This window comes from Pseudoliparis swirei, chromosome 19, assembly GCF_029220125.1.
Source record: "Pseudoliparis swirei isolate HS2019 ecotype Mariana Trench chromosome 19, NWPU_hadal_v1, whole genome shotgun sequence".
NCBI classification, from domain to species: Eukaryota; Metazoa; Chordata; class Actinopteri; order Perciformes; family Liparidae; genus Pseudoliparis; species Pseudoliparis swirei.
Window position 1 is genome coordinate 3,247,279 of NC_079406.1, and position 26,811 is coordinate 3,274,089.

Consider the following 26,811-nt stretch of genomic DNA (forward strand, 5'->3'; position numbering starts at 1 on the left):
CAAGCGGGGTGAGAGAACGTCCGAAACCGCCTCTGACCGCGACTTTTAAACTCTTTTTTTTACAGATTTGCAGTGGGATTCAGTCGGACGCTGTGTGCGAATAGTAAAAGTTACGATTCGGCCGGGACTACATTTTTTACAACAAGGTAAGTTAGCTGTAAAATGGCGGAGAGCTATCTGGAAGTTAGTTGATTTGTATTTTTGCTAGCCGGGCTAGCTCCCGACGAGCCCTGAGCGCGGATGCCTGAACCAAGTCGCCTCGCTAGCTCGCGCTTCGCAGCTACTTCGGTTGTTAGCAGCCTGACGACCTGGGTTTTTTTGGCACAGTGACGCAAAAATATTTACTCCACAGCTCAAAGAAGCGTTTTAATGTTCCGAGCAACTTATGTGCACTTTATATTTGTAAACAAAGTGTTTGTTGCTTATGCAATACGGCGCTGAAACTCCCGAGGCAAGATGGAGGACGCAAGGACGTGATGTTTTTTTAGGTAACGTTAGCTGTTAGCCGTTAGCGTAGCCCATCATTCGTGATTATTATCGGCTGATTAATTACCACAGCGCTGTATGTTTTGAGCATTTGCTTTATCTGCGCACAAGCGCCGGGGCTCGACTGGTTCGGAGCCAGAAAGCGGTCATTGTCCTCGGAAACATTGGCTGAGTATCGTTATTGTGTACTAGCCCGTGTTAGCATGCGCTAGTACAGTAAGGGTTGGCGTTGTTGTGTTTATTATGGTGCGATTGGCGCGAGGAAACGCTCGCACTGCACGCGCCCGTCGCCCTCGGTTCGTTCGGCGGCTCGAACGAAGAGGGCGCGCGCGGCTGCCGCTTCACGCGCTCACTTCCCCCCGCGAGCTGACGCGCTCGTGGGGGAGAGGAGAGAGAATAAGAAAAAAGGAGCGAGCTCCCGGCGCTAGCAGCTAGCGACGCACCGGTGTCAATTTTGACAGGAGCCGAAGGAGAGCGCCGCCGCGGCGGCGTGGCGTGGAGGGAACGGAGCGGGGCGACTTTTGTGCGACCGTTGAGTCGCTGGAACGCCGACCGTTGGTTGTTTTTCGCGGCTCCGTTCGATCTAACGTCGTCTACTCTCGCTCCGCGGTAACAAGTTTACGAGATACACGGACCGATTTGGCGCCACTTTTTTCAGTCTACACCCATAGATTCCCGTCGTCTTGGCGTCTCCCTCGCTATTAAGGAAACAAGCTCTGTGGCTCGGTCGCCAATCGATACACATCCCCGTTAAATGAAAACTCTCACATACATCACTGCCTCCGGACACGGGGATGTGTCGGTGTATCTACGTTGACTTTAAGGGGGGCATTTTTTTAAACTTAAATCGTTGTGTACAAGCTTCTGAAATGTAAGATGTGGGCCATCGTGTGCGTGATGTTGTGAGAGAGAATCCCGTGACTGAAATTACACCTGATTTTTATAGCTTACCTTTTCATTGAAAGACTTCTCACCGCTCATAAAACGGCCCTATACCGCTAGTATTTTTGTGTTAATGTGTATTATTATTATTTAGGAACACGATTGACACACAGGCGCCCCGGAGTCGGTATATGATTGGTATCGTTCAAGTTGAGCTTTTAAGGACTACGCATATGATGTGCTTTCATTGTCTCCATTGACTCCCCCCCCCCCCCCCCAAAAGGCATTTCTATGTGTTCCTGAATTATGGACAATGACATAATCCTAATTTCTGAATGTTACCTCGGCTCTCCTCTTTGATGTATGTGGCGCCGATTTACACATCACAACCATGCAATATTTTTTTTTTGTGGCCTGCAGTATCTTGTTGATGTTGATACTGTCTTTTGATTGGTCGAGATGTGTATGGGGCGGATAAGGCAGCGCCATATTTGGCCATTGAGGAAGACGCTCAATGTTCCTCGTGTGACGTCTGCACGCTGAGGGGCGCAGAGAAGGGGAGGGAGCCAATGGCTAGACAGCTGAGCGTGACAGGAGCGTTAGTGTACGCCCACTGTTACCATGTGAAACCGTTTTTTCTCTCTACAGATGATGTGCTATCTGCTAACATGTACATATTTAATATTTGCAGCAAATATTACTTCTGCTGTGTTGGAATGATTGTGCATGTGTACATCTGCATAAATGACATGTAGTAAATATCTATTCTAGGTCACATGCAACCTCTCCGCCTGCCTTGCAATTTCTGAGGATCTCAAGCCAGTCATAAGTTTAAGTTATCCAGAAGATGTTACAGAAATGATAGCAGCACCAGAAATACCATCAGAGTTCTCCTTTACTCAGTAAGTTCTTCCTCCCACGTCACATGTTCTGTAAGAGTTGTGCTTGGTATGATTTCTTTCAAATCTAATAATTACCGATATCCACCAGGGATACAGACACCCGATTCTCTTCAGACACAGACTTCTCTGAGGATATCGATGGAAGGAGTACAACCTCAGCGAAAGGAAAGGTACAGGAAGCACACGTCAGAGCACCCTGGTCGAATACCACAGTATTACTTTTATTAGTTGCATTACATCTCATTTAGCTTGTATTCTCTGCCATTATACGCCCTCTTAAACATTTTGTTACGCTATTCTCTTCTGTTCCAGGGTGGAAAGAGGGGGAAGAAAGCAGCAGGGGAGAAAGGCAAAGGAGGGAAGGGAGCCGGCCGGTTAAATGGCCACCACCAGGAGAATGGCATGGAAAACATGATGCTGTTTGAGGTGGTGAAGCTGGGGAGGAGTGCAATGCAGGTATGAATGGCAAGATATTTAAAATTTGCAACACTGTTTAAAAAAAAAAAAATCAATTTCTTCAGTCACATGAAATAACTAGCGGGCATTCTTCATTGACTTCATATTTTTTTTATTGCATATCTCCCTCTTTTCTTTTAGTCCGTCGTCGATGACTGGATTGAGTCTTACAAACTTGACAGAGATGTTGCACTACTAGATCTCATCAATTTCTTCATCCAGTGCTCGGGATGTAAAGGTATGTGTGCCTGTTTAAGGTATCTTACTCTTTTTTTTTTTATGCATTGAGGAAAACATTTGAATCTGTGTGACCTGAAGAAAAACTACTCGGACATATTTGGTACTCCTGTCTCCGAGGTGGTGTTCTTGACCGCGTATTGAATGGTCCGTCTAACCCCTCTGTGCATCAGGTGTGGTCAGTGGAGAAATGTTCCGCAACATGCAGAACTCTGAGATCATCCGGCGAATGACGGAGGAATTCGATGAGGTAACTTTGCGTTTTTTTCAGTATAATCATTACCATATTCACAATGAATCTCTCGTGTGTAATTTAACATCAATCATCACATTTAGTCTTGTTTTATTTGCCAAATGCAATAGAACTGGCTGCCTTTTTTTAATGCAGGGTAGAGATGACAAATTGCAGTTGCGCTGCGTCGTTGCACTGACCGCCGTTCTTCCCTCTGCAGGACAGCGGTGACTACCCTCTAACCATCGCGGGACCCCAGTGGAAAAAGTTCAAATCAAGCTTTTGTGAATTCATTTCGGTGCTGGTGCGCCAGTGTCAATACAGTATCATCTATGATGAGTACATGATGGACACCGTCATCTCCCTTCTCACCGGACTATCAGACTCTCAAGTCCGAGCCTTCAGACACACCTCAACACTGGCAGGTAAGAGGAGCGTTGTCTGTATTTATTTAGGTGTGTGTGTGAGAGACACATTTGAATATCTGCGATAAATTGCAGTAATCTACGTGTTCTTTCAGCACAGTTGATAGCATTTGGTAGCAGTTCGGAGGTCTCTGGGGGCACAGTGCCGAACCTTTTGGCGGTAGTGTTGCAAGTTATGGATATGATGAATATACTGATAAAGCCACACCGCTCACAGGTGTCCTTGTAAATGTTGAATACACCTTTTGTCATTAGCAGTGCTTGTGTCGGAATAACAAAGCGGATTTAGCCGCTAAAATGAAGTGTTGAAGGCTCCCGGTGGAGCAGATGAGTTTCTTCTCCAATCGGTAGTGAAATGCCAAGATAATTTTATGCAGCTGCATTGTACTTTTTTGTCATGTAGTTGAGCGGGTGGGTGGCGTGACCACAAAACATTCATGTAATGTGTCAAGGAAACCATCTTTGTCATTCACTGTCAACAGCAAAGTGCTTTTGTGGAGTTTATGTTTTGATGCCGTCAGGTCGGAGAGGGTCGGGCCCATTGGAGCTGTTTTTAGACGGTTGTATTGTGGGTAATAATAAGTATGCAGGTTTTTATTCCTAGTTTGTTTCCCTCGTATCATTTAAAACTTATTCCCATCCAAGGTTTTATTCATAAAAGGATAACAAATATAAATCGATTCCAATTTCCTTTTTAGGTCGTCCACTTTTAATATCGGAGCGCGTTGGTTTGCAACCGATTTTTATTTCATCCATGGATTATTTTTAAGGGATGGGGATCTTTTGAGTTTTTTCCGATACCGGTGCTAAAACGGTACTGTGGCCTAAACAGTGCCTGAACCGATACTTACTTTTTTTTTTAAAGCACAAAACCGATTAAAAAATGACGACATTAAAAATCTCTTCGGCCATATTCTAAAAACTGATATCAGACTGTCGCTCTCGAGCTACGAGCGAGCTTAAACATGGTTATAATGCCTCTTTTATTATTTGTCGGCCTACTTTTATGAATGCAAGACTTGCAATCAACGTAACGTACTAATCTGAGTGGAGGCTGCTCTCGTTGTCATCTGTCTCCCCATCGAAGGTGACCGCTCGGTACCCAACCCTAGAAAATTACAACATTTTAAGTCGGGTGAAGTCGGGTGTGTGTGTCGTGGACCAATTATTAAATACTACATTAAAGAGTTGGTGTTGTGTTTGTGGATTCTTCTCATTTCTTGATGTAACTTGATGTTTCGTTGGCAGCCATGAAGCTGATGACAGCCCTGGTGAATGTAGCTCTGAACCTGAGCATCAACATGGACAACACTCAGCGCCAGTACGAGGCGGAGAGGAATAAGATCCTGGCCAAACGGGCCACCGACAGGCTGGAGTTGCTTCTGCAGAAACGCAAAGAGGTGAGAGTGGCCACATGGCAATTTGCTGTCTATTGTTAAAAATAAACTCGCTGACTTCAGCACACACCGTTTTGCATTTAGAGATGCCGATTGGATGATGCACCGTAAGCCGTGGTTTAGTCGAAACTTTATCAGAAAGGCGCAGACCCTTTTTTAGGTATGTGTTTTGAACGCGCTGGTATTTGTTGATGTCGTTATAAAAGCCTGTACAGAGTTGTGGAAATGATGAGTTTCACTGGCACTAGCGTTGGGAGGGTGTTCTCCACCGCGGTGGTTACTACGCTGCAGAGGGCGTCGCCTTTTCCTAGCAAATGTCACACATGTCTATTATTCTCATGTAGGCAAAACCTTTTAATGCAATAACCTTTTTATAAAGCTAGCATTTTTTCTTCTAGCTACTTGTTTTCTCTTTTTTTATGTTAAACTAATATCAGTTAGCTTACGTGACAATTCTGTTCCTGCCACTAGTAAACCATAAGTAAGGCAGCCTCAACTCCCACTGCGTCAGTTTAACTTGTCATATTGGAAGAAGTATTTTTACCCGCTTGAAAAAGTGGCTGTTGCAAGAAAATAGGAGTGGGTTGTTTCATTTACGATTTTTACTGGACTTCCCAAGTGCTTATATCGGTGGTTCTCAAACTGGGTCGCACCCCTCTAGTGGGGCGTAGTGGTATTACAAGTGGGAAATGCAGATAGTCCTTTATTGAGAACGTCACATATTAAAAAATACACTGACTAAAACTCACGAATAAATAAATGGCGACATGCCTGGACCTTCGTGTAAATGTTTACGTTAGGCGCGGCGACTAAGATTCTCGGCGACTTGCTACATCCTACCTCAGCTTTTGCCCTTCATAACAAAAGCTCAACATTGAGCATGTATTAAGAGTGGCCGTAGAAGAAAAAAAGAGCTTTAATTGAAAGGTTCATTGCAGCAAATAATGCTGATTACACTTTTTCACAAATCGCTCGTTATTGTCGTTTTGAAAAGATATGCAGTGTAAAGCTCTTTATTGCTAAATATTTGAACTGGTTTTGTTCAGTTTTACACAGGTTTCACTTGATTGTTTATGATGACTGCTTTAAAGATGTATGAACACCTTTTTCTTAAAAAAAAGAGAGTAAAAATGTGCTTTTATTTTTACGGTAACTTTTTCTGTGCCGTCTGTTCACTCTGCTTCGTGCTTTTGATCTTTGATAAAGTAATAGGGGATATAATATTAAATGGATTCATGTTATAATATTAGAGACATTTGCTTATATATATTTCTAGAAATGCATGTCCAACATTGTTACACTCTAATAAAAAAATAATCGAATGCAAAGACGGTTTAACAATATACTCGGGAGTAGTTTCAATTCTAGAGTTTCAGTTGCAACCAGAGTTCCGGCCACGATGCCGATGTGGCCCACGATGAAAACGAGTTTGACACCCCTGGTGTAGCGCAATAACACGCTGGGAGCTCTGCAAATTAAGTGATGTTTTTATAATGCGATGCTGAGGCCAACACTCATTTAATAGTGCCCCCCCCCCCACGCTCTCTCCTGCCAGACAAAGTAACTGGCAAGTGTGATGTAGTTCATTGACTGCTTTTAATTGTGGTTTAAAGAGGTCATAATCTAACTTAAATATAAATAAAAAGCCTTAATGGTGTCCTACACATTAACATTATGCAGGTTACATTGAGCTACACGATATTGTATCTGCAACCAATCTAGCCCGGCCCAGTGATGCGTGTAAACAAATAAGTATTTATGAATCACTTCAGTCCGTTTAATAACTTTCATAACAGCCGGTCCCAGCGGGCATCCATCTGTCGGTTCGGCGTGCGGCTCCACCGCCGCACGGCGACATCGTGGGCCGTCACTCATCTCGTTATGTTAACGACGCCCCCCTGGCCACCTCTTCATTCTCGTCCGTTTAGGATTCACGTTTGGCCAAGACGAATTAAACTCACACGGTTTTTGCTCTGCTCTCCATTTCAGCTCCAAGAAAATCAAGATGAGATCGAAAATATGATGAACGCGATATTCAAAGGAGTGTTTGTTCATCGATATCGGTACGGTTTCACTCATTCCACTCATACAAATCCTCTCCGAGCGTCACCGTGATATTGGTTTTTGACGCTGTGATAGTAATTCTTTTAAAAACAACATTGTGTTCCAACAGCGACGCGATAGCAGAAATCAGGGCAATCTGTATAGAGGAGATCGGCGTGTGGATGAAGCTCTACAGCGACGCCTTCCTCAACGACAGCTATCTGAAATACGTGGGATGGACGATGCACGATAAGGTGGGTTCAGCGACATTCCTCTACACACTTAGACGTCTTGGCCTTATTTACCTCGTTGCAGACGCAACACAGACTTTCATTTATTCACATCTCCGCCGCGCTCCTGTTCGTGTGGTTGCACCTGTTGTAAGAGCTTAACTTTCATCCACGGCGGCTTCGTGACGCCCCATAATTCTTCATTTTATCCGTGCACAACGGCAGACTGAGCAGGTGTCTAATCAGCCGGAATAAGTGGAAACACCTGGATGGGTGTGCTGCTCGAGGCCCAATCAGTAACTCAAGTGTAAGCTAATTGTAGCCACAACAACTCTGAACACACATTGATTTCTTTCAGGTTTAATAGGCAATCAAATAGAGAGAGAAAACAGGCGAGCCTAGGCTATTAATGTCTTCAAGTGTTGTTTATTTCTGTACGTCTTGTAAACAAAGAAGAAGAGAGACTGGTCCATGCACGGGGTCATTAACTGATTTCTGATTCCCTCATTCAGCAAGGTGAGGTACGTCTGAAGTGTCTGACGGCCCTGCAGGGTCTCTACTACAACAGAGAGCTCAATGCCAGACTAGAGCTCTTCACCAGCCGCTTCAAGGTTAGCACCACCTGCTGGACAACTTCGACACTACAGCTCCAACTTTAGTGTCTCATACACATCAACACTGTACTCATGATATATATTATATATACATTTATATAAATATGTACATTTATTTAAATATATATTTCTGTATATTTATTAAAATATATATTTGTTTATATTTATTTAAATATATATTTGCGTATATTTATTTAAATATATATTTGTGTATATTTATTTAAATATATTTGTGTATATTTATTTAAATATATATTTGTATATATTTATTTATATACATTTATTTGTATATATAATTTGATATATATATTTGTATTCAAATATATATTAATTAGTGATTGGCCTGACCTAATTTCACTCGCTACCTAATTGAATCCTTTTTAGTCAAATAGCTCATTAAATCTGTCGTCTCTCTTTCCACAGGACCGTATTGTCTCCATGACTCTTGACAAAGAGTATGACGTTGCTGTGCAAGCAATTAAACTACTCACTCTAGTCTTGAAGTAAGTGGCTCTGCTTTTGTTCTTTATTTTTATTTAATTAGCTGTTGTCCCAATTTCAGTTATCCATAGTCTATACGTAAAGTGTGTGTGAGCTGCTTCAGAGCTTTAGTGTACTGACTCTGTGTTTGCCTCTGCAGTAGTACGGATGAGGTCTTGACCCCCGAGGACTGCGAGAGTGTCTATCACTTGGTCTACTCGGCACACAGGCCCGTCGCCATCGCAGCTGGAGAATTCCTCTTCAAGAAGTACGTCAGACATGCATCCAATGAGAATGAGTTCAGGAAAACGAATGTGGAGGCGGGTTGGGGACGAAGGAGAACGAGTAAATCAACCCTGGGAGAACCTATTCTTTGCTGACTGCCAGTGGTTTTATTTGTCACCGTGCTGCAGTGAACTGCAGGTGATCTGTGGTGATCACTGTTGGGTGTGGTCACAGGTTCAACAGGGTACACCTCTTACCACATCTGAGTGATGTATGGTTGGAGGGAGTAAAAAAACCCGCAAACATCCAACTTCAATTGTTAACGTGTTGAGTCCGTCAGTTCTCGGCTTGGTTTATGATATTTAGTTTGTGCCTTGCTGCTCCTGCAGCGGGAGAATTCTGCGTTGCCTTTGTACGACTCCAAACTAATATTTGATGTGCTCCCAAAGATTGTTCAGCCATCGGGAACCAGAGGAGGAAGGCGCCCCAAAGAGGAAAGGCAGACAAAGCCCCACTGCCAACCTCATTAAGACCACTGTCTTCTTCTTCCTGGAGAGTGAGGTATGTTATGAGGCGACTCTTACTTTTTACTCTCACACACGGCTCCACTTTCTGTCGTTTTTACTGATGGTCTGTAAGCAATGAAACTATCCGTCCTTCGTGTGTGTGTGTGTGTGAACATTGCTCTCTCCGTAGCTCCACGAGCATGCGGCGTACCTGGTGGACTCTCTCTGGGAATGCGGTCCAGAGCTACTGAAGGACTGGGAGTGTATGATCAGCTTCCTGCTTGACGACCCGTTGCCAGGAGAAGAAGGTACCTGGTCGCTCGTGTTGCGGCTCAGGGGCACAAATGTGATGCAGATCATTCTGATTGTTTTGTTTGTTTTTGTTGTGGCAGCTTTTACAGACAGACAAGAGACGGCCTTGATTGAAATCATGCTGTGCACCGTACGCCAGGCGGCTGAATGCCACCCACCTGTTGGACGAGGCACAGGGAAGAGGGTAAGAGTGGCTAATGCACTTTGAACTTGCCAGTAGTAAACTGGAGCTACGCGTCTCCAGAAAAGTAACATAGTAAACTTAACATTTAACAACTTAACTTTCTTATTTTGTTGACATGCATGCAAACTATCTCTGAGTACAATCATTTCATTTTCTTGATCTCATCATCAGGTGATGACAGCAAAAGAGAGGAAGACTCAGATGGATGACAAAACCAGAATGACGGAGCTGTTTGCTGTGGCTCTGCCCCCTCTACTGGTCAAGGTGTGTTACTGCAGGCTCTGCTCTGCGGGGGCTGTTCATCTTCAGCTGCGTGGTCGTAAATCACAAACGCGTGACGTTGAATGTTTGCTCTCTGCAGTACGCCATAGATTCGGAGAAGGTGACGAACCTGCTGCAGCTGCCTCAGTATTTTGACCTGGAAATTTACACCACGGGACGACTAGAGAAGGTACGACGCCGATCAAATGAGGGAAACCTGGAAGCCGTTGATGTAACATCATGCTAAATTAATTAGCGTCTTCTCTTCCTCTCATCCAGCACCTGGAGTCCCTGCTGCGTCAGATCAGGGAAATCGTGGAGAAGCACACGGACACCGAAGTCCTGGAGGTCTGCTCCAAGACGTACCACTCGCTCTGCAACGAGGAGTTCACAATATTCAACCGGGTGGACATCGCCCGCTCCCAGCTGCTGGATGAGCTGGTGGACAAGTTCAACAGACTACTGGAGGATTTTCTACAAGAGGTAGGGGGTGACGTCATCACTCGTGTACACGTGCATGTTTTGACTCATTGTGCCTCTTAACCCTTGTGTTGCCTTAGGGTCATTTTGACCCGAACCAATATTACACCCTCCCCCCGCCTTAGGATTAATTTGACCCCATTCAATGTTTAATGTCGGTGTTCTTTCGGTAGTCAACAAACAAACATAAAATGCCTCACACTTAAACTTGGAAAACAATATTAATTCTAATAATTTTCTGGAGGTTTTAATTGCTGGCGTCAAATTGAACCCAAAGGGTAAAATATGTTAGTAAATATAAAGGTAACAGGAGGGTGAAACATTGAATCGGGTCAAAATGACCCAAAGGCGGGGGGAGGGTGTAATATTGATTCGGGTCAAAATGACCCTAAGGCAACACAAGGGTTAAACCAGTGACTCCACCACGCGGTTCTATGCTCCGTTCACAACAAAAGGGTTGCAAATTTCTTCTGTTGTGTATCAGGAGACTCGTCTCGTGGCTAAGTTAGCCTACGAGTCTCAAACTGGGTTGACTTGATTTCCCATAAAGGGGTGCAGTGTGTCGGTGTTCAGACAAATGTTTTTTCCATAATCAGAATATTCAGGGATATCGTAAACTCGCGTTTGTTCTCGATGGCTCGGCCTTTTAACTATTTTTTTCTTTTCTTTCCAGGGCGAAGAGGCTGATGAAGATGACGCCTATCAGGTTTTGTCCACTCTAAAGCGGATCACAGCGTTTCACAAGTACGCCGTTCCTTCATTAACCCCTCGGGTGCCCGTTTCCTCCCACCCGCTTCCCCAATGTCGCGAGTCCACGCGCGTCTGAAACTTTTCTCAAACTTGTTGCAGTGCACACGACCTGTCGGGGTGGGACCTGTTCACCAGCAACTTCAAGCTGCTCAACACGGGCATAGAGAATGGAGACATGCCTGAGCAGGTTATTAAACACACACACACACATACCAAGTAAAGTCATATAAACAAGACACGTTGTAATTTTCCCGAAATATAGTACTCTGAAACTGACATCCGGGATCTATTTTTTTTTTCCGGTGAGCAGATCGTCATCCACTCGCTGCAGTGCACCCACTATGTGATCTTGTGGAACCTGGCCAAGTCTTCTGAGGGCAGCGCCAGAAAGGTGAGGTCTCCTCCCGGCTAGCCTTCTCACCTTCTGTATTCTGAATCGGGAGGGAAAAGGTGTACGTGCGATGTTTAAACCCCCCCCCCCCCCAAGAAAAACCTGCCTTTTTTATTTTTCATGAAATCAGGATGACACGGTGACCCTGAGAAAGCAGATGAGGGCGTTCTGTATGATGTGTCAGCGCTACCTCACCAACGTCAACACGGCCGTCAAAGAACAGGTGAATCACAAACGTACCTGTGTGGCGTCCACTTTAAAGTAAAGACAGGAACACACTCGGGGTTCATACGGTCATGGAAAACCTGGAAAGGTCATGGCATTTAAAAATGTATTGGGAAAAAATAAAATCCCAAAAGTCTGTGGAACGTCATGGAAATGTGTTTCATTCATATGTTAATTTACACGGTATATACCGAATGCTTTGGAATTCTGATTTGTTTGTTTAAATACTACATTATCATGTAGACACTGAGATTTCACAAAATGTTTAGACATGGAAATCTGGTTTAAAGTCTTGGAAATCCGTTGGTCAACATGAACCCTGTCTACAGATTACAGCGCTGGTAAGAAGGTGGTGTAGCAGGAAGGGATTTAAATGCAGGTTTTTGATGCCACTTGTTACCAGATTGTTAGTTTTTCCGCAAATGGTAAATAATTATACTTTAAAACGTTGTTTAAAACCTGATCTGCTTTTATTTTTCCACTTCTGCACGCTGAGTTTGAACTTGTTTGTCCTTTTCTTTGTGTGTTTCTCCTCCAGGCATTCATCATCCTGTGTGACCTTCTGCTCATCTTCAGCCACCAGATGGTGTCCGGAGGCCGGGAACACCTGGAGCCTCTGGTCTACTGCTCGGAGGACTCGCTGCAGTCCGAGCTGCTCTCCTTCATCCTGAACCACGTCTTCATCGACCAGGACGACGACACGAATAGCACGGGTACGAACGCACGTGATCCGCCGTGGCGGCGCGTGAGAAGGGACGCCGGTCAAATGGGCCAATGGGCAACTGGCGGAGCAACTTTCTTTTCTTTTTTCCCCCCTCCAATCATCTCAGATGGGCAACAGGACGACGAGGCCCTGAAGATCGAAGCTCTGCACAAGAGGAGAAACCTCCTCGCCGCCTACTGCAAACTGATCATCTTCTGCGTGGTGGACATGAAGACGGGCGCCGACATCTTCAAACAGTACATGAGGGTACGGCGGAGGCGTCTCCACGGCTCGCCGAGCGGACGTGTGCACAGAGGTCGTTCTTAACGTCGCCGCTGCCGTCTCTCGTTTTTCTTTTTTCCCCCGTTGCAGTATTACAACGATTACGGCGACATCATCAAGGAGACGATGAGCAAGACTCGGCAAATCGACAAGATTCAATGCGCCAAGACGCTCATCCTCAGTCTGCAGCAGGTCAGCGCGCCGCACTTTTAGCTCGCTCGCTAATTACGTCTGCAGTTACCCGTCTGTTCATTTTTTTTAACGCTTTTTTTTATTATTGTTTTTTTTCCCTCTTCCCGCCAGCTTTTCAACGAGATGCTGTCTGAACTGGGTCACGGCTTCGATCGCTCCGCCTCCTCGTTCTGCGGAATCAAAGAGCTGGCCCGTCGCTTCTCTCTGACCTTCGGCCTCGACCAGGTCAAAACCAGGGACGCCATCGCCATGCTGCACAAGTAAGTCTCCGTCGTGCTCGTGTTACATTGCAACGTCCTCTCCGTACGCTTTTCTTTTTCTTCTTTTTTTGGCCTTTTGCATCTGGGAGCTGTCACATTTGACAAATTGCCCTTTGAGCACTGCTTCTTCTCGCCCTGTTATTTCATCCCTCTGGATTTTTGGAGAGGCTTAAGTGCAAAAATTGTTTTTTTTGCCGTCTTTGCCCCGTTCCCATGCACCGATGTTTTTCTTCCTCTAACATCGGGGCTCTCCAAACACACAGAAAGAGCCACAGCTCTATAAACACTCAACGGGTCTGTTGCATGTGAGCAACCCGAGCACTTATCCAAAGAGCTTTGCTCTTGTGCAGTAATCCTAAATGTCATCCGAAATTTGTCACTAATTTCTGTCGCCACAAGTCAACATTCGTTGTTATTGTTCACTTCGGAAAATGTCTTTCGTGCCAGTTTGACCTTTTCTTAAAGATTACACGCGTGTATTTTCAATGGCAATCGAGATATAGTTGTACAAGTCGCACAATCCTCAACGTTTGTAAAAACAAACCCGGCTTCCACCACAATGTTCTCGTTTCTTTCTCACGTGGATTATTATATTATAATCTCGGGGACGGTTGCCCGGAAATCGGATGCATGTGCATTTGCTCTCTGCTATCTTGGATTACCCCCCCCCCCCCCTACACTTGTGCAACATCTGGGTGCACTGTGTAATGGGATATGCCAGATGTGCCACAGGAGTTGAAAGTAATAGAAGACAGGCTGACGATGCGGCGCTCTTTCCGTCGAGTATTTAAAATCTAATAAAGTTTCAAAGCGGCGCTGCGCGGCGTTACAATGCGGAGCGGAGTCTGGTGGAATAAATAAACTCGTGAATCTCCGGGATCTCTTTGAGATTGAAGCGAGCGAGACGCACAAGAAGTGTCTTGTGTTGAGAATCGGATATCTCGACCCGCTCGATGCGATTTGGAACGTCTTTGTTTTCGGGGATTTGCGGTTTCATCGTAGGAGTCAAAGTGCTTCTCTGCTCCGCCAACAAGAAAGAAACGCGCCAGGGAAAGACGGTAATAGTTTGACAATGCTCTCCAAGTTATGACCGCTTCTATTAAAGAAAACACTGAAAAGTAGTGAAGTGGTGATTTTTCAAAACGTGGACCGCATGACCGGGTGTCCCTGGTTCAAATTATTAACGGCGTCTTTCTTCCATCTTCACATGGGCTGAATCGAATTTTCAAGTTTTTGAGTTCGGTTCAACTATTTTTTTTGTTTCCATGAAAGCTTTTTTTTTTTTTTCCTTTCCTCTGCTCCAGTGACTTATTCTTCTCCGCCCTCTGTCTCTTTGCATCTGTCAAGGGATGGGATTGAGTTTGCGTTTAAGGACCCCAGCTCCCAGGGAGAAGGAGGGCCTCCCCTCAACCTGGCGTTCCTGGACATCCTCAGCGAGTTCTCCTCGAAGCTCATGAAACAAGACAAGAGGACTGTGTAAGTAGTCGTTATTTCTTCTTCTTCTTCTGCTGCGCCGCTAACGGGTGGGAGGCTTCAGTGTAACAGGTGTTTACGACAACTGGTGTCTTGAGACGCGTGGTTGACGTGAGCCCCCCCATATCCTCCAGTTGGAATCTGCACCCGGCTGGTGTCTATAGCAGGGTTTTTACGGTCATGGAAAACCTGGAAAATGGAATTCTTGGAAGTTGTAAATGGTTATTTACAGGCCTGGAAAATTCCTGTGGGGGGGAAAAAATCCACAAAGTTTTGGAAAAGTCATGGAAATGTGTTCGTATCTCCATTGACGCCGAGTTTTAATTCATTAATATGCTTTTTTTAAAGAATGACGCTCAAAATATGAAGCCGGCTCTTTTCGTGCTCGCACTTTTTTCGCGCTGCAAGTGAACGCACCTTAACTGAAAGGACATAGATATTTATTCTTTTGTTTAAATCTTTGTTTTATTGATTTTGCAAACATACTGAAGTGAAGAGTAATGCCACCCCCCAAGAAGTTGGGGTGTAAAGAACATTACCTTCAGTGGCTTGGAGGTTGTGTAACTACGACACGCTGTCACGATATACAAAAATACAAAAAACCATGATAACAGTAATTTAAAGCACATTTAAATATAGTAGGAAACATGCATACATAACTCAAATATTTATTCTTTTAATCAAACTATTGTCTCATAGTTTAAATACGACATTTTCTCACTTTTTCATATATAGACCGAGATTTCACAAAATGTCTAGTCATGAACATTTTATTTTAAAGTCACGGAAATAATAATAATTCAAACTTGTACAGCGCCATCGCTCGCCGTGTGTCTGAACCCTGTACGTTCATCTCCACCTCCTGACCTCCCGCTTCTCCTCCAGCCACATGTACCTGGAGCGCTTCATGACGTTCCAGATGGCGCTGCAGCGGGAGGACTGCTGGCTCCCCCTCATCTCCTACAGGAACTCGCTGCAGGCGGGCGGCGACGACGACACCATGTCGGTGATGAGCGGCTACTCCAGCCGAGGCTCCTCCATCCGCTCCAAGAAGATCAAGTCTCCCGCGGTCACGGCCGGAACTTCAGCGGCCAAGAGGAAGCTGCCAGAGGGTATTGGACACTTAAGGAAAATCCACTCCGTCATTAACCCTCCTGTTGCCTTCAAATGTACTAACATCTTTTTACCCTCGGGGTCAAGTTCACCCCAGTAATTAAAACCTCCAGAACATTATTAGAATTAATACTGTTTCCCAAGTTTAAGTGTGAGGTACTTTATGTTTGTTGACTACCTAAATAGCCCTTTAAATAAATAAAAAAGTTGATATTTCTTATATGTTTTACACGGTGAAAAACAGCCTGGGGTCAAATTGACCACAAAGAACACCGATGCGTACAAGTTGTGTTCAGGACATTGAAAACATATCATCATGTGAATGTTATGTTTTCCCAGTTGTCCCCAATAAATTAGGAAACGTCGTGATACATAAAGCTAAATTAATGATGTCAATTATTTTTTTAGAGACGTTAAACATTGAATGGGGTCAAATTGACCCCAAAGGTAACAGGAGGGATGATTATTCACTTCGGAACAAAATAGGCATTCACGTTAGTCGATTAGTTTAATTTTGACATTTTCTTAAAAGTATTCATTATTCGGCTGGTTTTCCTTGCTGAAAACGAACCAAACCGGGAATGTTTTCTGCCTAGCGACACGCAAACGAACTGAAAACTAGGTCCTCGCGAGAGCCACGTGCTTTATAGCCCAGCAACGATGTTTAAAAAACAAAGTGAGAGCCCAGATTAACCCAAATGCATTTCTACCAGCTGATGTGTGAGGAGATTAAAACGGCAGAAGAGTCGGGCCGTCGATCACACGGGGTCCTTCAACTGTGTGCCGATGACGAGTCACGTCGGCGCTGGGAGGGGAAGCAGCCGCTTAGAGTTGACGAAGGCCGATATTATAAATTGGTGTTCTCGTAAATTATCAATTACATAGCAATTCTCTCAAAGCGGCAGGTTTATTGTTCCGTGGGCGTCTCACACGTTGGGCCTTCTTCCCCCTTCCAGAGGAGAGCAGCAGCAGTGAGGTGTGGCAGCAGAGCATGCAGACCCCCGTCATGTTGCCGTCGCCCCACCTCACCTCCACCGCCATGCGAGACCCCAAGAGGGGCCGCGACGACAGCTTCATGGGGGTCTACCCGCTTCCCCACGACCAGCAGCAAGCCCACCAGCTCCCGCAGCACCATCAACAGACGCCGCAGCACATTCAGTCGCCCATGGACTACAAGTACGTACGCCGGCATCACCGAGGTATCGCCACACGGTCGCGTCATGGACACTTTAGCAGTATTATTTGTTTTTTTAATTTAATTTAAATGTAAAGTCTCACATTCAAAAAAAAGAAACTATTTTTTCTTTCAAGCTTCATCTTTTTTTATATAGTTTTAGTTTCTATTAATTTTAGTGCAAAATCAAATAGAAAAATACTGCCAGTTCAAAACCTCGTCAAACATGTGACATGACAACGTTCTGATGTCAGGTCATTGGTGTTGACTACACACTTTATCATTATTTATTTAATTAAATTCATTTAAATATAAAGTCTCGCATTGAAGCATTTTTTTTTTTTCAAGCTTCATCTCTTTTTCTAGATTTTTTTTTCTTCTAGTTTCTAATAATTATTTTAATGCAAAAAGAAAAATACTTTCAGTTGGTTAGACGACAACAACAAAAAACGTTCTGATTAATGTTGAATTTAAATCAATCTTCTTTTTTTTAGCTCCATGTTGCACCACATCCCAACATTTCATTGAATGTGTGTGAACTTTCATTGAATGTGTGTGAACTTCCACTAAAGTTACACGGTCCAACATCGACTTTCCCTTTTAAATTAGTCTGCGCTGCCATTTCAGAAACTCTTTTATGATTATTCTATTTAATCATCCAACACTTCTTACCACAATATACTACAAATTTATTCCTACAGTTCAGTGCATCACTTATTCTCTCAAAAGTGGGATCAGAGGACGACCACGTGAGCCAAAAGGGTTTCAATTAAATTTCCCATTTGCGTGCAATTAATTTTGAGGGTTAAACGTTGTAATATGGGTTTTACATCCCAGCCTGCCAAGTGTTGGCCCAACCGGGACAGTGACTGATGAGTTTACTTATACAACCCGACTTTCCGTAGGCGCCAGGCCAGAGGCCGTCCGTGCGGTTGCATCCGACGCGCTTGCCATATCTACGGTTAAATAAAAAACATCGGCGCGTAAAGGATTCGCTAATTCTCGTGCAATTTAGTTCCCAGGTGACGTGGATGCTCGCTCAGAGGCAGCAAGAAGAGGCACGCCAGCAGCAGGAAAGAGCCATGAACTACGCCAAGCTCAGGACCAATCTGCAGCAGGCTATGTAAGACACACACACACACACACACACACACACACACGTATGTCAAGTTGCCTCGTTTTTAAATGCGTGGTTTCATATTCGTTGGATCGCTTGCAGTCGTCGCGGCACCGGGCTCATGGAGGAAGACGAGGAGCCAATCGTGGAGGACGTGATGATGTCATCCGAGGGTCGTATGGACGACCTCAACGAGGGCATGGACTTCGACACCTTGGATATCGATCTGGTGAGGACCGCGTTTTGAAAACCTCAAGAATCGAACCTCGCGAGTCGCGGCGGTCACGATACCGGAGACGATGTTCTGAGATACTTTGGAAATAAAAGGTTTAAGAACCTCGGAGCTCCGAAAACCTCGACCAGCGTGCGATTCCCCCAGCCGAGAGCGACGTGCTCCCTCGTCGCGCTCGCTGCCTACGAATGAACCAGGAGGCTGTTCTAAGAAAGGACTTGCTTTCTGTTTAGCGTGCATACATCAATAACAAGCGGCTGGCGTTGATGTTTTTGCACGCAAACGTTTAAAAAATGAGCAAAGAAGACAAAAGAGAGAATTCTTGACTGCGGGGAAGGACACATCTGTTTTCTGAGAGCATAATGAAAGGCTCTCTGCACAGCTGTCGCTGCACCGCAAGGCAACGTGACGAATTTATTTGACCTTTTTATTTTATTTTTACCCGAGCGCCACATATACGATGAGTGTGAAGCCCAAACCTCGTTTTTATCCCAGAGAAATGTCTGTTTATTTGTTGCTTACGCTCGCGCTGCATCCTGTGAGACGGAACTCAGACGTCACTTTGAATCAAAACACCAGGAAACTAGAACGGGCACTCGGTAGAGCGCATACCTTCACATATCACAAGATTGGGCATTGAATTATGAACATGTTGGCATTAGTTGCCAATTGGATATAAATTGACCGTGCTATGGTAAAAAGAAGATGTTGACCTTTTCATGACTTTGACCTTTGACCCGATCGATCCCAAAATCTAATCAAATGGTCCCCGGATAATAACCAATCATCCCACCAAATTTCATGCGATTCGGTTTAATACTTTTTTACTTATGCGAATAACACACATACAAATAAATAAATAAATACACGGCGATCAAAACATTACCTTCCGCATTTTCAATGCGAAGGTAATTACCCCAATTTTCCTAAATTAGCTCCGGGATAAATTCAGGGATGTTTTTTTGGGGGGTATTTATTTGCATTATTCCATAACGCCTTGAATCGTTTTGACTCAAATCCGTGAAAAATATGCATATTTTCATTTATTTCTTGGTTCCAATGTTCACTCCGTATTTTTAGCTCAAAGATTGTTTGCGTATTAATTTGTTGTCGGCCGCTGAGTATCCGCTCTAAACGCCGTCTCTCTCTCTCTCTTCCAGCCGCCCTCAAAGAACCGTCGAGAAAGGTCCGAGCTCAAGCCGGACTACTTCGACCCGGCTTCCATCATGGACGAATCGGTAAGCGGCGCCCCCTCCTTGTTGTGTAGGACGTCTCCGGGTGTGTTTTTGAGCGATGGCTGCAGCCGCCGGCGAAGGTTCCCCGCAACGACTCTGCAGAAGTCGACGGAGGATTGGCGGCGTGCGACCGATGGCGTTACGCGGGCCGCTTGCCGGCGTGCGAGTCCCGCCGGTCGGCAGCCAAACGCAACATTTGTCATTTCTAACTCGTGAACACAAATCAGATTTTATTTTATTTCCGACTGTACCCCCCCGACCTTAAATTGCCGCTTCCCGCCTTTTTAAGAAGCCGTGTGGTTTTGCCTCGGTGTTCTTACACCTTCTCTACATGCAGGTTTCCTCAGAGCACAGAGCTCTGGAAACATAAACGTGTGGGTGTTTTTTTACTTTTTCATTGTCGCAAAAAAAATATATACAGGACTGTCTCAGAAAATTAGAATATTGTGATGAAGTTCTTTATTTTCTGTAATGCAATTAAAAAAACAAAAATGTCATGCATTCTTCTGGATTCATTACAAAACTGATGAAAAATTGCAAAGCTTTTCATTTTATTAATATGTATTGATTATGGCAAGGAAAAAAAAAAAATATCTCTATCTTCTAAATATTAGAAATCATGAAAAAATATACTAGTAAAGTATTAAACAATCACTTTGAATTGTCTAATTAACTTGAACAAACACCTGGGGTTTGACTTGATAAACAAACATAAACCTCTTTTTTCTAATTTTTTTTTTTTCTGAAATGAGATATTAAAATTTTTATTTTATTATTTTAGAGTTTTCATAAAGCCATAATCAAAATAAATGCAATAAAAAAAATAAAGAGTTTATATAATAATTGATTTGAAATGAATTTTTATATGCATTTTATTTTTAATTTTTTTAAAGAATAATATAGATATAAATATAAAAAATGTAACGCAGCGGTCGTCTCCTCGACGAACACGCAGCGTCTTGTTCTGTCGAGCTTTTCCTGAATAACACGTGGAGAACACGTCCATCTCCAGATGCTTTTAGATCTACTCCCAAGTCTGGAGATGATGAGGTTGTAAAGGGGATTTTTTATTTTTTTATTTTATTCCAGGAAGTCAAAAGGAGTCGAAGCCGTTAGAATTTTTAGGCAATTGAATGAAAGCGTTAGACGGGATGCTAGTTGATGCTCACGTGATCGATTGTCAAACCCAACTCGGCTCATTGTTCACGTGTTTTTCAGGGCGGTTAAACTGTCGTCGTCTTTTTATGTCGACGAATTTCTCGTTGTTCAAACTTTAATAACTGGTCGTTAACGTGTTTTTCTCTCTCCCTCTAGGTTCTCGGGGTGTCCATGTTTTAAGCTAATTATCCAGATGATTTTGACGCTGGGATGAAAGAAAAAAAAAGAAGAGGCGCTTTGTATTTAAAGAGAATTTTAGATGTGAAAACAGAAGTGTTTTCTGTAAGAAAAAGCAACGACAAAAAAGTCTGGCTTGTACTCCACGTGGACCAATGACGACCCACACTCAGTGTTGCTTGCTCAGAGAGGACATTGTTTCAAAATATTTACTTTTATAATCTTGGGTAAGCTCTTCCTGTTCTCAGATAGTGTGACAGGCCACTTCCAAACTAGAGATCAGACACGTCTGAGGACAAATCCACGATAGCTATTTTCTTTTTCTCCTCTTTCCTTTTTATTTTATTTTTTTTTAAACGGGGGTGAATTGGTGTGTTTAACTTAAGATACTTTTTGTTTGTTTTTTTGTTCATGTCCTAACCCTTTTTACAATTGTAGTAAGTTACAAGGTGTGAAGTAGTAATTTATAAACAGACTGTAGTAGCTTGCTTGTACTGTGTTAGCCAAGTGGATGGAGGTCTTTGTTTCTGTGCTCTCTCTCTCTCTCTTTATTTATTTTGTTCTCCCTCTATCTCTTTTTTAGTTCCTTCTCCCTGTTGTTGGGCCTTGATTTGAGGTCCTGATAAAACCACTGGTGGTTAAGATGTTGAGGTGTCTCGTAGAATCGGTCATGATCCCCTTTATGCTGTGAAGATTCCCAGAGTCCACTGAGCGCTCCACACTGTTAAGCAGTAAGTCCTAGAGCTTACCCCAAGATTTGGACCACTCCCTAAGCACCATCTACTAGAGAAATGTGTGTGCCCTCCCCCCCCCATCATCCTCCTCCAACAATGAGCAGATTTTTCTCCCAGTAGTGCCACTGTGTGGGCTCTGGCCGATAGCAGCTCAGTCAAAGAATTACACATCTTTTTTTTCTCTTAAAATCCAGCAGCATAATGTTGAAATGGGTACCTCTACATTTTAAATAAAAGTTATATATGAATCGGTGCTGATTTTATATATGTGCTTTTGGTTTTTCTTATTTTCGACTAATCAACCTTCAGTCACAAAAAGTCTGAGAAATGTAAGTAAAACTTTAAAAAAAAAAAAAAAGTGAAAGCATGCGACGCCATGCATCGAGGAAGATTTTTAAATTTGTATTTTTATGTTGGTTTTTTTCGTGTTTTTTTGGTCTTGATAATAATGTCTTTGGGTTTCTACCTTTTTTCCTACGTGTAAATTAGTTTGGATAAAACTAATGAAAAAGACTTGTGAAATTCAGCTTTAAGGTTTTCTCAACATAAAAAAAAAAGTCCTCACAAAATACTTAAAGATTTCAGATGTTAAAGTGAAAGGTAGTCGTTCAGACGATACTGAAGATGAACGTTATTCAGCAGCGCTGTGGCAGCTAGACAAAGCTTAGAGTTTGACATATATTTGTCACACAAGTTTTAATGAAATGTTTTGTCTACTGAGGTTTTTATTTTGTAGTCATTCCGTGCTTAAAGCCTTAAACATGCTCGTGGAGGTCACCTTCTCTCACAGTAATCTTCCATGTCAGAGGATCATCATGTTTAAAAGGTGGATAATTGGCTTCTTAGAACAGGAAACATGAGGTGGTCAGATATGTAATGTGATAAAGTAGATGAACAGCCGATATGTGTTTTTTGCCTAATTATTTTATGTAAGTAAAAAAAGAAAATTCTTTTAAGGAAAAAAGTACTGTTTATTGTTTGTTACTTACCACGACATTGGTATAAATTCTTATTAGATCATGTGTATATATACAAAATTCTTCTTTTTTTTGTTTTTTTTGGCCATTTCTGTGTTTTTGTGTTTTTTCTGCACTCTTGCCTACACTCTAAGTTGTTGTCTATTATCCCATCCTCTTTCAGTCACTCTGTTTTCTGATTTGTACTTGTCTGGAGACAGTAACTTTTGAATAAAAATCAACACATTTCATCTGGGGTACTTTTTTAAAAACTTTTTACCACAATTAACTTATTACAGGTAATACTGGGGTTAGTCAGATTGTTTTGTTTATTTAACTTTTTTCACATGTATTGCAGTTTTGGGGTTAAATATAGTTTCCCCACTTTTCACATCATTCCCTCTTCCGCCACCAGGGGGCGGTAGTGTCAAACAGGCGCCTGAGCCCCACAATGGCAGCTATAACACACGTTTCTCTGGCTATGAATGCGTGTTCTCATGGGCGCTTCATCCTTAACGCGCACATCCCGCTACCCGAACAGCGCCACCCAGTGGAGAGAGAGAGAGACATGTCCGGCTGTGCGGAGACAAACGCGCCGCCGCAGACTAGAGTGTTTTGCGGGGTTGAAAAGGATGAAAGCGGCACGGAGCTCTCGGATCAATGCGGCTATTAAGATGAAACATGGCGGGCGGAGAGGCCCCTTCATGTCGGGCCCGTGAGACATGAAGAGGCCCCAACGTGGCCTGCTTTATTGGGAGGATGCGCGTGAGGCACTTAACCCCCACACACACACACACACACCCGGAAGCTTCGCTTGTTTTTTTGTCTCCTTAAATTGCAAAAAAAATAAACAAGGTTTTTTTATATTTGTTGTGGAACCAGTTTTTTTCTGTCGAGGTTACTTCGTGTCATCGTCTCGCGCTTCTGTGCCAAAAAACCCCAAAATATTTTATTTCCTGTCTGCTTCTGTTTGTGAGGTCGGGCTCGCCACGGGTCACGTGCTCCTCACAACTAAAACGTCTCCACGAGGGCCCCCATCAGTTTAGCTGCTGTTGACCCCTAAAACGTGTATAATAATAATAAGAATAAGAATTTTCTAAATATACAATTTTATTATTGGCATCCAAACAATGAATATTTTTTCTTCGCACGCCTGCTGTTGATTTAGCCTTTTTTTTGGACACTTTTTTTTCCAATTGGAAACGTATCTGTTATCACAACCCGTCTAGAACATATAACACATTCAGCTTTTTTTTCTTCTCATGGACTTCATGTGGCGTGGTCAAGGAGGTAAACTAATCCACCGGCGTCTGAAAAGCATTTGATGGCGGTGTGTTGAACCGTATGCGGCGGCCTGTATTATAAACCCTTTCCGTCGAGTTGATTAACTCTCTGAGCTGTTGCACGGGGATGATGAGACTCCTCTTTGCAAGAGAATAAACTCCCACAGAATTTTTTCCCACAGATTAATCCTCAATGAGAGCATTGGTGGTAATCTCAGACGTAAACGGGTCGCCGCGGGAAATCTTTATTCCAGATTAGACGCGGACGCCAACTCCCACTGGACTCTGTTCCCCCATGTGGACTCGTGGCCCCCGCTGCGTCACGCCCACCACATTGCTGTGCCAAGTGCGCCCAATGAGATATCCGGTAACCAATGAAAAGGGGGGTGTGGGGGGGTGATCCGTCCCCGGATTAACAGGAGGCGCTCTGTGGGCCGTAACGGCGATGTCAAGGTGAATGTGAAACGAGGAAAAAGGGATCAATGGCCCTCGTTATAAAAGGAGCAGGTCTCAAGCAGACGGGCCCGAACAGGTCCGGGATTCCAGTGGAGAAGCTCTGAATGGAGTGTGGGAACCCGGCGGCGGCGTTGACTCGGTGGGCAGAGGGCGGCACGCCGAACGAGTGACGGGGGGGGGGGGGGCATTGTGCACCGAGCTGTAGGATTAGTCTCCCTTTTGACACCGAGGGCCCCGGGAGTGTCGATGGGGAATCTGTCATCGGGAGAGAGCTGCAGGTGGTCCGGAGGAGGGGGAGGAGAGAGGCGAGAAAACAAGGCGAAGTTCCTCTTCCAATGTGACCCGTGTGATATTTACCCCGAGTGACCCCGGGAATCTGGTTCTCTACAACTTCTCTCCTCACCTCCGACTCTCGCCGAGACGCCTTCTCGTCCCAGAGGGCCGAGAGCGACTGACCCCCCTCTTCAAGGGGAAACTTGAAACTAAATTATGCTTTTTCAATTAGAGTATAAAGGAGGGGGGGGGGGGGCACAAAAACACGCGGGCCTCTGCTGCGGTCTACATTCCCACATTTTCTCTAAACCCCCCCGCAGATGACTGAACACATTTTTTCCGGCGGCTCTGCTAAATCTCGGTGAAAAAGCTTTTTGGGGACGAGCGAGCGTCTTTTTATAAGGGCGCAGCGATGAGACGGCGGGGGGGGGGGGGGGACCATAAAGATGACGGAGGGCCCCTGTGTGTCACCGGCCCACGCCAGGAAACCCCGGTGATTAACGAGAGGCCGCGGCACCTCCGCTAATAAGACTCATCTCTTTAATTGGCTTCCGCGATACGACCGGGCCAATGATGGGGGGGGAGGAGGGGGGTGTATGTGTGTGCGTCCGCGCCATGTCAATTTGTGCATGCTGCAGAAGAGGGGGAGGGGGGGGGGGTTGTACGTGTCGCGCATGTGCCTGTGATTAGCCTTCCTCGCGGCGTGGATACGAGCCAGAGGTGTGACGTCGTCGCCGCCGCCTCATTAGGAAGAAGAGAGTCACTTTCCACAGCCGGCCAGGACTCTAAACGCCTCGCCCGATAATAATAATAATAAGGTATTCAATCTATTCTTAAGTATTGCATGGCGCTGGCACACACACACACACACACACACACACACACACACACACACACACACACACACACACACACACGTGTGAGGGGGTCAGGTTATGTAAGAGTAAGAAACGCGAATATGATGGTGATTATAAATCCGAAAAAGGAGACGACGGATGATGAGGCGTGTACTTTAAAGGGTTCAGCAGGTAGAGAGAGCTGTTACTACTCCTGTGCCTGCCAGAAGCAAGGAAAGTGTGTGTGAGTGTGTGTGTGTGTGGGGGGGGGGGGGGAGTGTGTGTGTGCAGGGGGGATTAAGAGGGTATTGTCGAAGACGAGAGAGAGAGAGCTGGTCCTCGTTAGCACGCTATTCATCAGTCATGTGAGGTCAGGGGACCCTAAGGGGGCCGGTGTGCGACCCTTCACCTCTCACCCCTGAACCCCTGAACCCCCCCCTCCCCCCTCCTGCACCCCCACCCCCAGCACCTGGAGCTGAGGTATTTCCTCCTAACATTTCCGCGTCCCGCCGGCTCTCCGATCGGAGGCGCAGCCTCAAACCGTCGTACGTGGGCACAATCGCAGGACGGTAAACCAAAAAGAAAAGTATCAGGAAGGGAGCGGTCCCCCCCGACGGCCAATGGGAGTGGACGACGGAGGAGGAGGAGAGGAAGGAGGAAACGCAGAGAGGACGGGGAGGTACAGGAGAGCGAGGTCGGAGTGTGTGTGTGTGTGTGTGTGGGGGGGGGGGGGGTCAGGGTCACAGCTGCGATAAAGGGGGGTCGGCGGGAGAGATGTTGCTTCAGTGCGTCAAACAAACATCCTCCTCAAAATAGTTGTCGGACCCGTTCGTCCGTCCTCACACAGGTGTGTGTGTGTGTGTGTGTGTGTGTGTGTGGCTCTGCTCTCGATAACAGACCTGGAATCAGTCGACTGGGTTAATAATGTGAAGGAGAGGAGGCGTCTTAATCCTAAACTTCTCCGGGGCCTCGTCTCGGCCCTCTGACGAACGGATCGTCTTCACCCCGTCCAATAAATACGACTCGGCCCTTCCAACTTCATATCTGCTCCCCGACCACTAAGCCCTCAACCCTGACCCGGGCGACCTTCCCCTCGCTCCATATGTCTTAATATCCCCCTTAAGAATCCCCCCCCCACACACACACACACACCCTCGAGCAGCAGAAGCAACGTCGTTTGAATTTTTTGATTGACAGAGCCCAGAAATGCTCAAGCCAAATAAGACACACAGACACACACACACACACACACATACGCTCTTCTCCCCCCCTCTTCTCACTAACAAGGACGTCCTCAGATTCGGCAGCACGTCTCCCGGGTAGTGTGTGTGTGTGTGTGTGTGTGTGTCTTGTGTTGCCATAGGTGTGTTTGGGCCTCAGTGCGCGCCACTTCCTCTCAGCTCTCTGTGTGTGTGTGTGTGTGTGTGTGTTTGTGTGTG

At 44.8% G+C, this 26,811-nt stretch overlaps 1 protein-coding gene across 1 annotated transcript; it reads left to right on the forward strand.

The window, feature by feature from the left end:
- Positions 1-22,775, forward strand: stag2b (STAG2 cohesin complex component b). The gene is made up of 34 exons (XM_056440097.1): positions 1-146; positions 2,140-2,270; positions 2,359-2,440; positions 2,583-2,726; positions 2,868-2,964; positions 3,137-3,213; positions 3,416-3,620; positions 4,869-5,020; positions 7,007-7,080; positions 7,191-7,314; positions 7,803-7,901; positions 8,328-8,407; positions 8,545-8,652; positions 9,059-9,170; positions 9,306-9,423; positions 9,508-9,611; positions 9,783-9,875; positions 9,973-10,062; positions 10,152-10,355; positions 11,026-11,096; positions 11,202-11,289; positions 11,413-11,493; positions 11,624-11,716; positions 12,257-12,431; positions 12,549-12,688; positions 12,794-12,895; positions 13,007-13,155; positions 14,503-14,631; positions 15,514-15,740; positions 16,698-16,917; positions 17,931-18,038; positions 18,135-18,261; positions 19,425-19,502; positions 20,814-22,775. The coding sequence occupies exons 2-34, from the start codon at positions 2,227-2,229 to the stop codon at positions 20,835-20,837; spliced, it is 3,819 nt and encodes a 1,272-aa protein (XP_056296072.1). The 5' UTR covers positions 1-146; positions 2,140-2,226; the 3' UTR covers positions 20,838-22,775.
- Positions 22,776-26,811: the final 4,036 nt, after the last annotated feature.